The following is a 16,247-nucleotide window of genomic DNA, read 5'->3' as shown; positions in this document are numbered from 1 at the left end:
ATATTTGCAAATCATATATCCAATAAGAAATAAATATCCAACATGTATAAAGAACTCATACAACTCAGTAAAAAATGAACAATCCAATTAAAAATGGGCAGAGGATTTGAATAGACATTTTTCCAAAGAAGACACACAAATCATCGTCACTCAACGTCACTAATCATCAAGAAAACTGAAATCAAAACCAAAGTGAGGTATCACCTTACACCTATCAGAATGGTTATCATCAAAAAGACAAAAAATAACAAGTATTGGCCAGGATGTGAAGAAGAGTAAATCTTTGAGTACAGTTGTGGGAACATAAATTGGTTTAACCAGTATGGAAAACAGTAGAGGTTCCTCAAAAAATTAAAAACAGAGCTACCATATAATCCAGCAATTCTACCGGGTATTGATCTGAAGAAAACAAAAACACTGATATAAAAAAAATATGTTAACTGCAGCATTACTTATCATTGTTGTACATCTAAAACTAATATAATATTGTATGTCAATTATACCACAATAAATAAAAATCAATCATATCTAGTAAAAAAAAACAAGATATGGAAGTAATCTAAGTTCATCAATGATCAACAGGTAAATGGATAAAGAAGATATGGTGTATATATGTGTTTGTGTGTGTGGAACTTGAAGGTACTGTGCTAAGTGAAGTAAGTCAGACACAGAAGAACAAATACTGCATGGACTCACTTATATGTGGAATCTAAAAAAAAACAAAACACAGACTTATAGATACAGAAAAAAGATTGGTCATTGCCACAGGGAGGGGAATGGGGGAGTGAAATGAGTGAAGGGGGTTAGGAGGTACAAACTTCAGTTATAAAATAAGTAAGTCACAGGGATATAATGTACAGCATGGGGAATATGGTCAATAGCATTGTATTAACTTTGTAAGATGACAGATGGCTAACCAGATTTATTGTGGTAACCATTACATGATGTATAGAAACGTCAAATCACTATGTTGTACACCTGAAACTAACATAATGTTGTATGTCAATTATACCTTAATAAGTAAAAATCAATCGATCCTATCCAATAAAAAGAAAAAAAGCAATAGTATTAGTTGAGTAAACAAATGAATGAGTTTTCCCTTGGAGGTCCCTTTGCTTGCAGTGCATGTCCCTACTCTCTGCCAGGTGCACACATTTTTGCCTATTGAAATCTTACTCTCAAAGTTCAGGTCATATATCCTCCCCTCCATCATGCATTTCTTCCTGGTCACATGGGCCAGAAGTGAGCCTTCATTCCTAGAAGGTGTAGTACTCTCTGTCAGCTGTTTGCCTGACCCAGTGTTCTGCTTTGCATTTTAGATATCTGTGTAGGCAATTATTTTTCCTGCCAAATCGAAAGTTGTTTGAATTGAGGGACCACGGTTTTAAAATGATATTGTATCCTGCTCAGCACTTTCTTGCACAGTAACAAATGCTCAAAAACTACCTTTGGTTTGAACAGAAAATGAATGAGGGGAGTATGGCATTTATTGGAAAGAAGTGGAGAAGACCTAAGGGGTGGGGTATTTGGTCTGGCCCCTTTGCCTTGCCTTTTTTTTTTTTTCTGAGTTTACAACATTTCAAAATTCATTCAGCAGATACTTATCAAGCACTGATTTTACTCAAGGCATTGTTCTAGGACATAGGTTACAAATAGGAATTAAACTGTCCTTGAGGTATTCCTCACTTCTTGTGACAGAGAATCAAGTCCTATTGGTCTTGGTGGTCACTTCCATCTGTACGGTTTTTTGGATGCTTTTCTCAGACTTACTCATCCCATTTTCTAGAATCTTTCCATGGGTTGAGGCTATCTGAGGGCAGGGTTCCCGTCTTCATTGTCCTGTTCCCTACTGCATTGGACAGAGTTTTATACCTGCTAATACTTTAAGCAGGTTCTTTATTTACCCTAAATGTTCTCTGAGTCTTGTCTAAATTTGCTTGGTGTTTCCAGTGATAAATGCTAGATTGGGGCCAGAGATTGGCAAGGATACTAATGGCTCTGCTTAGATTGGGAAGCCCTCTGTTATCACAAGAATGACAGTAAGCACGATATACAGCATGCTTAGCATTGTGCTAACGGTTTGCATGACTTCTGTTTCCTGCTGGAGCCTGTTGCTAATATCACTGGTTTCTTTCTTTTTTTTTTTTTTTTAAGATTTTATTTATTTATTTGAGAGAGAGAGAATGAGAGACAGAGAGCATGAGAGGGAGGAGGGTCAGAGGGAGAAGCAGACTCCCTGCTAACAGCAGGGAGCCCGATGCGGGACTCGATCCCGGGACTCGATCCCGGGACTCCAGGATCATGACCTGAGCCGAAGGCAGTCGCTTAACCAACTGAGCCACCCAGGCGCCCCAATATCACTGGTTTCTTGTCATATTAATATGTTGAAGTTGTTAACGTCTAAAGTTTACCTGCTTCTTTGCTCAAACTCATGACTACTGATAAAATTGCAGAGCTCAAGCCAAACAGAAGTGTAATCTGAGTTAGTCTGGTGGGTCTTGCATGTATAGTGTTATCTTTTCCTGAGGCATCTGATATTAAAAAGTACCTCTATTGGGGCGCCTGGGTGGCTCAGTCAGTTAAGTGGCTGCCTTCAGCTCAGGTCATGGTCCCAGGGTCCTGGGATCGAGCCCCACATCAGGCTCCCTGCTCGGCAGGAACCCTGCTTCTCCCTCTCCCACTCCCCCTGCTTGTGTTCCCTCTCTTGCTGTGTCTCTCTGTGTCAGATAAATAAATAAAATATTTTTTAAAAAAAGTACCTCTATTAAGGGGAAGTAAAGAAGTGGAAATCAAGATGAAATAATGGAATAGTAAGGAATGCAGTGGCTGGTAAAGATACTTGTATTGAGGTCCTGCTTGACATGGAAATTACAACTCTTAAACCTGATCAAAGGGCAGGCCTGAGTCTATCCATATAGAGAGAGTGTTGATACGTACTATCAGGTCATTGTTATTGGGAATGAGAAACACCCATTTTATTTAAACATGCTGTATAGCAGTCAGAAAAACTTAAGTTCGTGGAAGTGGCATAACAGTTACCCTTTTGAGTTCAACCCTATGCTGTCCTGTGTTTATGAATTTAGAGTGTGTCATCTGCATCATCAAAGAGACGGTGGCCCAAGATAATTCTAAATAGCAGATATATAAAAGTCACTAGAAAGTCTTCTGTGGTGCTGCAAAGTGTGCTTAACATAGTAACCATGTCTTATTTAAACAAAGTCATGATTAGCTTATCCTGAGCACCTATCAGCAGGACAAGCAGCACTTAGGTGGCTGGGCTCACTCTCAGAGCTTCAGTCCATATTAGAAATGTCACTACAGAGTAATCTCTTCAACGCACAGTTTCAGCCGACATTGTTTCTCAAAGTTAATCTCTTCTTCCTTGTGGGATTACCACTTTCTGCTCTTATTTCAGGCTCCTCTTCCTCTCTGAAGCCCTGTGCTCCCCCATGTCACTGTGTGGTAAACGCACTACCAATTACCCTAGAGAAACCACTGGGGTCCCTGTCATTTCTCAGTGCTTGACTTAGATATTGGCATGGGATGCACCTCTGGGAAGGGATGTTTCAAGGGCTTCTGGGGAGCATTGGGAAGGGGTTCGAAGCTCCTAAAAAGGAGACACAAAGAAAAGGCCCCTTTACTGATCTGGATGAAGGTGTATGAGAATGTGATATTTGGAATGACTGCCACTATCTTTTTCCACCAAAATGACAAGACAGATATTAATCAACTCAGAAGACGACATTTCCCTACCTTTAGACCTCTTTTTCTAGAACTCATCCTCTTACTGCTTAAGCCACTTCCAACTGCGCGTTCTCTTACAGACAAATCTCTTCCCTGATACCATAACATTCCTGTTTGCAAAACAGAAAGTTAGATAGTTTCTTTATTTGATATTTGTGGTCAGTTTTGTTTGCCTAAAAGGCAAGGCTAATATTCTAATTTTCTGTGATTTACCAAGACCTAAGATGTAGCAGTGATTTTCCCTTTCCCAAATGTTTGGGAACTTCAAGCTTATTTCACTCTCAAAATAGGAGGTTAGTTTCCTTATATCTTGGGTGTATGTGCTGACTAAAAGGTCTATCAGATTTCACATTCTTATGGGATGTTTTGCATCACCAGAGAAAACTTTCCAGTATTGATTGCGTCTCCTGTTCCTGCCCTTCTTGACCCAGATGTCTTATCATATCCAGGTGACATTCATTAACTGGATCCTTTGTCACGAATTTTATGCCATTTCCTCATGTTGTGGGTGTTGTGTCTGAGAATGGCTTATGCAGCATTGAGAAAGGTTCCCAAACCTGGCCCATCATCAGAATCTCCCCAAATATACTAACTGAATCCAGATTTCTCTCCAGGTAATTCTGATTTTCAACCAGGCCTGTCAACCGATGAGATAAGGGATAGGAAAATGGGAAAAATTGTAGTGACCTGATTCCATACCTGAAGTAAATGGCTCCAAACCTCAACTGACAAAGTCAGCTATGTAAGAACAAAATTGTATTTCTTTATAGCTTAATTTTAATTTTTTTAATAAAGGTTTCTTTATTCTTTTGGGTGGCAGGAACCTATTTCAAGCAATTCTAAATATGGCTACTCCACTCCATCCCCCTCAGCAAGTTAAAACTAGCTTATGTAAGATCAAGTTAGTTGGAAGGAGGAGCCCTTTAGTCCTTGATGTCCTTTGTCTACATGGCTATCCCCTGAGACATCCAAGGTCGCATCAGCTCTTTGGCCACTTGTCCCCGCAGATCTCTGCTGTTGCTAGCTGCATGACTCCTTCATTTTCTACAGCTCTTCTGCAGTTCTTCCGGGTCTATCGAGGATACTCAGAAGTGTCTCTGCTGCTCCTCTCCATGCCCGAGGAAGAGAAATGCTCTACACCACCCTGAGGCCCCATCACCCACCTCTTCCCCCTCTACCCAGGCAACTGAGCCTGACCACTCCTGTTCCCTCTTCCCATAAGCCTACCTGACATCTTGCCGGGGCTTCTTGCCCTTCTCTTTGAGATCGGCACTAATTGCTTTCCCTCCTACTCCTCCTCCATCAGTCCTGAAGCTTGCTTTTCTGTGCTAGGAGGCATGGAAACCTCAGATGTTTCCTCTCAGAGCTCTTGTTTATGTCCTTCTGTTCTTCTGTATGGCTAAAGTGCCTAAGCTTTCCTAACTCCTAAGCTGGGATAAAACTTTCTGTTTCTCTGCCTTCTGCTGTTCTGTTTCATTCCTGAGACAATTTATACAACCTAGCTATGGAATAGAAATGGCCAAAAAAAGTGGGGGGAGTGATAAAGGAAATCCCAAGAAGAAGCATATATATTTTTTAAATGACAGATTTGTAGTAGACAAAAATACATGTTGGACATCTTGTATGGAATGTATTTTGCTTCTGCAGTGTGTGTGTGTGTGTGTGTGTGTGTATTGTACATTCACACATACTTGTATGGTAATTAGCAACATTGAAAATCTATCATTTGAAATCATTTTTCACTGAGTCTATTTCAGGTTCTAAATTCACTTTCTTTTAATTGGAGTTCACGGTAGATGATAGAGAAAAAGATTTAAACTAATATGCTGGAATATACATATAAATGAGTGTTTCCTCAGTTACCTCAGGCTACTATACATTTATTCCACTAACATTTCTATGACTAAACATTTCTGGATTTTTTTTAATTGTCTTAATGTTACAAAGCATGTTGAAAATGTTAATAGTAAATTATGAGTAAAGCGACTCTGTTGCCCCCGCTTCCTACCCCACTCAACAAGGTGGAGCTCAGCTTCATCCATTTACCTTCAGAATCATTCTTTTTTTTTTTTTAAAGATTGTATTTATTTATTTGAGGGGGGGTTGGGGGTAGGTGCAGAGAGGGGGGGAGGGAGAGGGTGAAGCAGACTCCCTGCTGAGCAGGGAGCTCAACTCGAGGCTCAGACCCTGAGATCCTGAGCCAAAGTCAGACACTTAACTGACTGAACCATCTAGACACCCCCAGAATCATTCTTTTTTTTTTTTTTTAAGATTTTATATATTTACTTGACAGAGAGATACAGCCAGAGAGCACAAGCAGAGGGAGGTGCAGAGGGAGAGGGAGAAGCAGACTCCCCGCTGAGCAGGAAGCCTGATGCGGCTTGATCCCTGAGCTGAAGGCAGACGCTTAACGACTGAGCCACCCAGGCGCTCCCCCCAGAATCATTCTTAACTTATAATTGGTTATGGCCTGATTTTTAGAAGTAGTAGACAAAGATTTTTTTCCCTTAGAGCCACTTAAATGACATTCTGAAAAACTCTGAAATCATTTTGTGAAGAAAAGCTCAAAATTTTTTTTGAATGACAGCATCACTGAAATAAACGTATAATTGCTAAAATGATGACTCTGAACTAACTACTCCTATCTGGATGAATAAATGTTGGTAGTTTAGTTTAAACTAGGGATTGGCAATTTGGCAATTTCTCGAAATTTTTTGGTTGTCTCAACTGGGGAGTTCCTGGCATCTAGTGGATAGAGGCCAGGGTCGGTGCTGAACATCCTACATTGCTTAGGACAGCTTCCCAAACTAAGAATTGTCTGTCTCCAAATGTCAGTACAACCAAGGTTGAGAAATCCAGGTTTAAACAAATGAATTATAATTCTATAGTCATTCCTCACATGTTAATGTGCTTAAAAGTTTCTGATCCCTTTCCCCCAGCCTCAGTCTAACTAAACCATTGGGATGGAAAAACTCAGGCACCCAAACCTTCTGTCCACAGACTCACAACCTCTTTGAGGCTTGCTTTCTGCTTACATACAGAGGATGGGGGTGGAAAGGGAAACTGGATCCAGGGAGGAAACAGGCGGGGTGGGGAATACACAGGAAACCTGCAGATTAATATCGAGGTGGAGGTTTCCCTGGCAGTCTTTGAATTCTTCCTGAGATTTTTACTTCTTATCTCAGCGTTTTTTCTTCTCAGCTCTCTGGTTTTCCAGTGTCATTACTCAGAGAGAGGCTGACACTTTTCACTTGAAGACCTTTTACCACCCAATAGCCTGAGGTCCCAGTGCCCCGTTCTGGACTCACTGCTGAAACTCCCCTGTCCTCTTCTAATGAGTCAGGATTGAGTGCTTTTTCCTTTTGCTTCCCAAGCTGGCTCTGTTCTCCTCCTTTGAAACACTGTCTGCATTTGAAGACATGTTTCCCTTATCAGTTCTCCGATGAGCAATTATGATTTCTATGGAATAGCCTGATTTGCTCTGTCCCTCTCTCCTTCCTTGCTTTATACAAGGGTAAAGTTTCAAACCACCACCTAATTATGGGGCCAGGTATGGCTTTCCGCAGGAAGGCCAGCTGTTTTGTTCTTACCCTGCTGTCGTCATTCCACCATAGACCTCCATCCCTATGCTGGTACCTTCCTGTAGCTTCTTTTGTGTGTCCCCCAGCAGTATCTGCGGCTAGCCAGATGTGTTCTTGCGGGTTTTGTCCCTGATGTCTGATTTCCAAAGAAAAGATCAGTGGGGAGCCCAAAACCTTCCAAACAGCCAAGAGAAAGGGAAAACCATATGGCCTTTTTCCTGGATCATAGACACGCCCTAGGAAAGCCATATGCTGACTCTACCACTCCTTTCCCCCCAGAGAAGGTGTCCTGTACATATTTTACAGGATTTAGATAAATCTCTACACATGAGGATTAACCTGGAAATGGTGGGCCATGGTTTTAGGTTTCTAGACTCCTGCTAGGTACTTCCTATCACAGGCAATTCTAAGGTCCCATCCTTGTCTGAGTGCATTCCACCAAGAAGTTCTTTCAGATGAGTTCTGCCTTGCAATTACTGTTAAGATAACTTTGAGCCAAATGGATGAAGTGATCAGATACCCCAAGCATACCCTCTGTGTTCTGGTGTTCTATCCATGCTGCACTTGTGGCTGAGTAGTCTCCAGGGAAGCTGCCCGTGGGAAGGGCCTTCTGCTGGCTGCAGGCACGTTTCTCATATTTGAACTTGACATCTTTAATGTACGGGACACCTTCTCCATCAGCTTGGGCTAGTCTGGGCAGTTTCAGCCTTTTCTTTACCAAATGACCCAGTCACCATGTGATGCTGTCAAAAACAAGGAGAATTCATGGGTCAGTTGTACATAGTAGAATTCTAGTACCAGTCCTCCATCAATAAGCTCCTGTTGACTGCTACATAGTTTTGAGGTCCTTGGAGGTGGACCCCTCCAGTGCCTCCCTTGTCTCTTCCCTTGATGGAAGTGTGGTCATTTGTCTACCATTTTTGAGTTTTAAGTCTGCTTCACCTACAGGAGAACCCTGATTTTTGTGGCATCACTAGCCCTGAAATTTTATGTTATTAAGCATTTTAAATTGGTCATCAAGGCCCCAGTTCTGCTGTTAGCTAGAAGATATCTCTGTACCTTCACCACATGGAGTAAGTTTCTTCTCATCTCTGTGTACCACTGTCTGGCAGTCAAGTGTCCATGTTAAATCATATTGTAGTTAGGGGTCAACGAGATGCCTGACTCTAGTCTAAGTGCTATCTTTTGCAGGACAATGCAGGCTGCCCCAAATTCAGTCGTTAACAGTTTTCTAGACCAACCCCTACAATGTCATATTGGCATCCAGTCCAGTACTGTCCAGCCTAGAAAATTCTCAGCTGTGTTCTGTCACTTCCAACAAAGTTAAAGGATCAGGTTTTCTTTTCATGCCCCATCCTCACACAATGATGCACACGATGCACACTCCTTCTCTTCTGGTGGGCCCACAAAGTGTTAAGGACTGTTGGATGTCAGTTTATATAAAAGTAAAGGATCAGTGAGAGAGTCCACACTCCAGGAACTTGGGCTAATGGATCCCTTTCCTACCTCGCCAGTGCTCCATCTCTCACCTCCCTGGAGAACATCTGCTCCTGCTTCCCATCCAGCATGAGCTGCTCCTCTGACTGCCTTTCGCTTCTCCCCTCATTTCAGACTTGTGTAGTGTTTGGGATTAGAGAAACCAGCTCTGTTTACTGCCCGTGAATATTTCTGACCTGCATTAGACTGTGGTTTCTTGAATTTTTGTGCTTTTGGGAGTTTAGGGAGAGGAAAATGTCCTGTGTGGAATGAGTGGGGGGAAAAAGAAGAGGAAGGAATTGCGCAGAAAACAGAATAATACTTTGAAATGTAACCTCACCATATACCGTGTACAATTAGAATCCTACTCCTGGACCCACATCACACCTTCTTTGTAGAAAGGATCCATAGGGAAGCAAGAGCCCAGGCTGACTGGAGTAAGACCCTGGCTTCACCACAGCCAATCTTGAGTCTGAACTCAGCCTGAGGACATAAGATATACCAAAGCCATGCTGAGATACTTCCCTGAACTTGGAGACATCCTCTGGAGGGGATGGACCCTTGAGGAATTAAGATAAAAATCTCTCTTTTGTGTGTATGTGCATTTGTGTATGGATGTTTAAGTAGGAATATTCCAGCAAAGGTGCTGCTGATCTATTCTTTTTTTTTTCTTTGAAATATTTTAATTCTTTATTTTTGGATAGATAATATATTCACATGAGTTAAAAACCAAACAGTATGAGTCTGCCTTCTACCCCTTCAGCCCATTTTGTACCTCATTCCCTTACCCATGGATATCTTTTCAGAATTTGTTTTGTGCTAATATACGTAAATGCAAATTTATATTCTCATTCCTTCCCTCCTTTTTTATATAGAAGTCATTTTAAAATTATGTAACTTCCTTTGCTTTTTTCACATAGAGATTTATCTTGGATACCTTTCCATATCAGCACATGGAGAACTTCCTCATTCTTACTTAAAATAGCATAATATTTCATGGTTTAGATGTATTATCATTTATTAACCAGTCCACTTTTATTAGACATTTGGCTTGTTTCCAGTCTTTTGCTGTTACTAACTGATGCAGTGAATGACCTTGAATATGTCATTCTGCATATGTACATGTGTATCTATGAGTTTCTAAGAGTAACATCGCTAGGTTAAAAAATATGCATTTATACTTTCTCCTAATAGTGCCAAATTGGCATTACTAAGGGTTATGATCATTTGCACTCCCACCAGCAATGTATGAGTTTGCCACAGTCTTCTCAACACATTTTTGGATTTAGGCCAATTGGGCTGATAAAAATGTTTGGACTTTAGCCCATCCACTGCAATAAAATATTGTAAATTTCTTACTATGATTAAAGGTAAGCAACTTTTCATATGTTTAAGAGCCATTCGTATTTCCTTTCCTATGAAATTTGCCCATGCTTTTCATGGCTTATAGGTCTTCTTATCAATTTCTTAGAACTCTATATATTAAGGAGAGTAGCATTTGTCTGTGGTATGAATTGAACATATTTTTTCCTGTATGTCATTTTTTACTTTTTAATTTTTTCCTCTTGATTTTCATGTGGTTACATTTGTTAGTCTTCTCTTACATCTTTTGTATTTTAAGTCAAAGTTAGAAAGTCCTTTCCCATTACAAGGCTAGAAAAGTATTCTCTCTGTTGTCATCTAGTACTTTCATGGTTCTGTTTTTCTTTTCTTTTTTTCTGTTTTTCTTATTTAAATTTTTGATCTACTTGGAGTTTATCTTGGTTTATAGTATAATGTTTGGATCCAGCTTCTTTTTCCCAGGTGGCTGTTTAGTTGTATCACACCATTTTTTGAAGAACTGCTGGTAATTCAGTGCCCACTGGTTTGAGATGCCACCTTTATCATATACTATATGTCTTAAAAATAAATATTTTATATTCTAAATATATATATATGTTTATATTCTAAAATGACTTTTAGAATGCTAGAAGAAAGTTTGAATTTTCCTGTTGCAGGCTTAAAGGATTTCTTTTTTGTGATAAAACCTATATAATGTAAAATTTACCATTTTTAAGTGTGAAGTTCAGTGACATTAAGTACACTTACATTGTTGTGCAACCATCACCACCATCCATCTCCAGAGCTATTTCATCTTCCCACTCTATGACTTTGGATCAAATACACTGTTCATTTTGTGGGACGCCATACATTTATAAGACGTATGCTGATTTCAGAGATGTTAAAATGTGGGAGACTGTACATCTGAGAATCTACAAAATACAGTTCTAAGTTCCTAACTGTATTTGATGTATTTCTGGATGTTTTGCTGTATTCCATTGGTTTGCTTCTTCATGTGTCAGTGTCACATTGTTTTAATTATTAAAGATTTAGATTATCTTTTAATATATAATAGAGCTCGTGTCCTTTCACTAGTGTTTTTTTTTTTTTTTCAGAAGACTTCTTTTTCCAACTATTCTTACCTATCTGTCCAGATAAATGAGGCAACTTTTCCCTGGCTATTGTAGATCTTCTTTCCTTCCCTCTTTCTACCTGTATTCCACTTAAATTGTAAAGACTTGCGTACAGAAGACCTGTTATGCCTGAAGATCAGCTATAAGTCCTGGTTCAGAGTAGCTTCTCTGAATGTTTGTATATCTTCTTGACTTTTCTTCTACTGGGTTTTTATTTCAGAATTGCCATTGAAAGTAGTCCTTTCCTGATCTGCATTGTTGCTATAAAAAGGAGATGCACTTATGAACATTCTTAGAATCATTTACTCCTTTTATATCTTGCACATAGAATGTTAGCCCTTTTCAGCAAAGTAAGCATTGTTCTTATAATGATGAAAAATCTTAAATGTTTGCCACTGTATCAGGGTTTAATGCGGTTCACTAATGCATTTACCCTTAGTACAGGTCTGTTGTTTTGCCAAGTATTCCTATTAAATATTTAGCATTTATCATATTGTTTTATTAGAACTTGGCTTTATTTGCATTTATAGATCATAAACTCATTTCTTTTTTTCTTGTACTGAAGAACCCATTGTAAGAGCCAGTAAATCCTGTGGAAAATGGTCTTCAGTGATCTTACATCAAGAACCGTGCGTCTTTATGATAATTGGATCAAAGATGCTGGTAAGTAACCAAACTTCCTACTTAAGGCACATTTTTTCTTTTTATGTCCGATTCCAGTATTTAATAGGATTTCACTGAAACAGAATGAGAGACTGCAAGTTAACACCCCCTCATAGACACCTCAAATTTAATTTTTATTACTAGTTAACAATGGGGAAGTATCGGAGTTCTCATTACAAATATGTACAAAGATAGAGCTACACAGATGTTTATTATGATGTTTATAATAATGAAAATAGCTTTAATACCCAGTGAAGGAAATTGGTTAGTAGATGATGGTACATTCCAACTCAGCAGTCATTAAAAGTGATTTTTGGAGGCACAGTGCTCTTAGGCTTGCTTCTGCCCTAATGCTCCTAAGGGAAATAGCAGTTGATGCCAACAATGTTGATTCTTGAATGGGAGGGGCTGCACCCTCAGGGGTGTATCAGAAAGGGAGCGTTTCAGAGGGCATCCCTAAGTAACTCTGAAATGTCTGCCTTCTTGCTGTAACCTTTAAAAAAAAAAAATCAGTATTCTAGGAACATTTAATGCCAAATCAAGTTTAAATACATTAAATGAAAAACAGGTTGTAAAACACCACATACATTACTTTTGTGAGAGCCATTGTCTCTGTGTGATAGGATTATGGGTAATTTCTATTTACTTATCTATATATTTTTTAATACCGCTCAAATGTGTGTTGCTTTTATAACCATCACAGAACATTTTAAAAATGTAACAAAGATGGGAATCCTGGGTGGCTCAGTTGGTTAAGCATCCAACTCTTGATTTCAGCTCAGGTCATGATCTCAGGGTCGTGAGATTTAGCCCTTCATTGGGCTCTGTGCCAGGCTCCCCGGAGCCAGCTTAAGATTCTCTCTCCCTCTCCCTCTGCCCCTCCTCCCATATATATATATGAGAAAGGTAAAACAATTTTTTTTTTTAAGATTTTATTTATTTGTGAGAGAGACAGAGAGTAAGAGAGAACACTAGTGAGGTGGGGGCAGAGGGAGAAGCAGACTTGCTGCTGAGCAGGGAATCCAATCCAGGGCTCAATCCCGGGACTCTGGGATCATGACCTGAGCCGAAGGCAGACGCTTAACTGACTGAGCCACCCAGGCACCCCTATATATATGACAAAGGTAAAACAATTTTTAAATAAACAAGGAGTCAGAGTGTTGTAGAGCTGAGGCAGACCTCATCAAAGGTGGTATCATCAAAGCTAACTCCTCATTTTAGAATTAAAGACTGAGGCTCAGAGATGTGACCTTGTTCAGAATGTGGCTAGTTGTTGGCAGGAAAGATTAGAACCTATGTTTCCTGATTTTGATTAGATTTCTGGTATTTCACATTTGAATTGTTTTACACATATTCATTAGCATCACGACATCAGCTTAGCTCTTCCCTATCAACCAGAAATCACGTGTCCTCCAAATTCAGGAAGAAAAAGTGCTATCTTGGCATTTAACACAACTGGAATTATTTTCCAATTTATGCAGATATCAGCAAAGATACACTGTGTCATGGTTGCCGTCTTTCTCAGGAGACTGCTAAAGACCAATTTTATTTCACTAAAAAATGTCCCAAAAGATTTGCCCTGGAAGAGCACCGAGGGTTTTTTTAGTAGCCTGTAAATAGTGAAGCTTCTATCTGGTAGGGAAATGGAGAATGACTGTTTCCATGTTTCTTCCTTTTTTTCTGTTTTTCAACTTATGTAATGATTCTGAGAACAAGTAGATTTCTCTAGAGGTCCGCCTTCTCTGAAGGTTTACAGTAGTTCTCATAAATTCAGTATTTAATTTAAATACTGTTTGTCTTGTTTTAATGGCTTTCACTTTTTTGTATTTTTAAAAATATTAATATTTTAATTGCTTTTCTAAGTAGAGGTATGCCTTGCTACCTGAAATGTCATGATTTGAACTTGGGAGCCAAGTAGATCTGGTTGCATGTTTTGAAATGGACCCGTTTGGAAGCACAAGTCCCTTGCTATTCACTATACCAAATGCAGGAACTCAAGAGAGGCAGATAATCAGTATCCTAACTCAAGAGCCAAATTGATTTAGATGATGATTAATATCTATATAGAGCTGGAAGTATAGGATGTTTTTAAATGAACAACTTCTGATTTCTACTTCCACTATTATCCATGTAATGACTCTCTGCTTTTTATTAGGAATACTTATATTGAAAAGCTGAGCAATATTAGGTCAGAAAAAGGAATGATGAAGGGCTCGAGGTGGTTAGGGAGAGACAGAGGGAGCCCCTGGAACAGCTTTGCAAACAGTACAGGGAAAGTGAGAGAGAGGGACAGGCATTGCTACATCTCTGTTATGCTAATTTGAAGTCATGAGAGAGGGGAGAGGGTATGGGGATGTATAATGAGAAGACCTAGATTTCAGTTAGACCATTTCGATGGACTGGCTAGGTGGTCTTGAACTAATTACTGTCTGTGTTAAAAAGGCATTTCTTTTTCAGCAAAACAGAGGTGAGGATGGTACCAATATGCATGAAAGTGCTCTGTGACTTAGGAAGTAATCCAACACAGATGGTGGTAGTTGTTACAGATGATGGAAAGAGTACTGTCATCTGAAAATACTTTTAACATAGCATATGCTTTTTAAAAATGTCTATTCATATATATATGAATAGACATTTTTTTTTAAATCGGGGCCTAGAGAGTTAAAATGTTTTGTGTTAGATTTACAACTTTGTGACAGCACTACCAGGTATAATAGGAGAGGTTTTTTTTTTTTTGCTTCTGCTTAGTGTGGTATTGATCTCGGAGAGCCATTAGAAATCACTCCTGGCCATCTCAGTCCAGTTTAATTTTGCTTACCCTGGAGGGTCTGAACCCATGATCAAGGGCCGAAAATTTCAAGTGTATTCTTGGCTTTGGCCCTATTCCTGAGTAGCATTCGGGGAGCCTACTCTTATTTATTGGTTTCTTGATTGCTAAAGAAGTAGTGGTCATACATAATTATTTCATGTGGAAAATTCCACAGCTACAGATTTAAATATGGTTTAATTAACACCTAAGCTATAAGAGGATTTATTATGATTCCTGGATATGAGATGTCAAATTTTGAAGTCATGCTCTAGTAGCATTTTGGACTGTAGAGAAATGGAAACTTGTTAATGTTTTAAAAGCAACTTTCCTTGTGTTTGGTCAGTAATAATAACTTTTCAAACCTAGTTATGATCTTTTTACAAGAAAATGGAGTATGAGTCGGGTTGCTGACATTCTGAACCTTTAGTACTTCACAAAGTGCTGGAGGTACAGGTTTACTTTTCCTTCCAGCGCCTTTATCTTGTTGGTGCATTGAATTTTAAAGGGTGTACTTGAGCTAGTATATGCTACTTAAGAAGAGAACACCCTCTTACAAGTAGTTGATGGAAAAACTCATTAAAATTCTATGTTTGTGGCTCTTCTACTTTCCCTGTACTCTCTCTGGAACACTCTTAGAAAAGAATTATTAGGCTAGCAATAAGTCAGAACTTCGGTAATGACTGGGGTATGGACTTCAGACAACCTGCCTCCCCATCCTCTTATTTCATCTTGGCTCGACTCATGACACTTAAACCCAACCCTGATGCCAAATAGAAGGTACATGAAACCCTCTTTCCTCAGCCTGTTGTGTCTGGGAAAAACAGAGCTCACCCCGAATCTTTTGTAATCTGTGGCATCCCAGAGTGAGTCTTTATCACAGACTTTAAATATAGTCTGATCACAGACTTTAAATGTCATTGAGCAGGCCCTCCTACAACTTGCCTGATCAAGTCACCATCTATACATGAGTTGTAGACAGCTTGTCAGGGGGAGCCCCCTACCTCACATGGAAGTAGGCTCTCTATTCAGAAAGGTATAACTGTTACTGAGCAAGAAGGCAGGCAACATGAACAGTTGTTATTCATTAACAATAGCCGGAGTCATGAACATCCTATTAAAGACTCAGAATTTCATTTGCTCATTAGGGAGAGCTGATGTAAGCAGAGGAATAATCTGGGCAGAGCTATACTTTTAGAAAGTGAATTTGGAAGTTGTGTGGAAGACAAGATGTAGCAGATTGGATCAGGGTAGGGAAATCACATGAGAGACAACTGCAGAGCACCTAGTGAGGGATGCTGAGGCCCCCAGTGTAGGTGAGGGAAGCACTGAACCCCGGGTTCTTAACTCTGACAGCTCATCGTGGTTACCTCAGCATTTATGGATACCTGGGACCCATGCCCTAGAATTCTGATGCAGTTAGAACAGGGTCATTTTTGGACCATTTGATTTTTAAATACTGCAGAGTTGATTCTGCTATGCTGACAGAATTCACATCTGCTGTAATAGTAGCAATGCATAATT

General features: G+C 39.5%; 1 protein-coding gene across 3 annotated transcripts in view; it reads left to right on the top strand.

Annotated features, from left to right (window-relative positions):
• The window catches only part of ELOVL7 (ELOVL fatty acid elongase 7), a 76,076-nt gene that overhangs the window by 37,854 nt on the left and 21,975 nt on the right, over positions 1–16,247 (top strand). For 2 of the 3 annotated variants that reach the window (XM_054512156.2, XM_045895305.3), the window contains exon 2: positions 11,820–11,917. In XM_054512156.2, the coding sequence (XP_054368131.1) occupies positions 11,894–11,917 (24 nt within the window). In that variant the 5' untranslated portion in view covers positions 11,820–11,893. Of the gene's footprint in view, positions 1–4,055; positions 4,487–11,819; positions 11,918–16,247 lie in introns of those variants that run through there. The other variant, XM_045895308.3, reaches the window with a different exon arrangement.

The sequence above is a fragment of the Mirounga angustirostris genome, unplaced genomic scaffold (assembly GCF_029215605.1).
Source record: "Mirounga angustirostris isolate CCGP_5_RB_7025 unplaced genomic scaffold, mMirAng1.0.hap1 SCAF_7, whole genome shotgun sequence".
NCBI classification, from domain to species: Eukaryota; Metazoa; Chordata; class Mammalia; order Carnivora; family Phocidae; genus Mirounga; species Mirounga angustirostris.
This window is presented reverse-complemented; position numbering and strand designations above follow the sequence as displayed.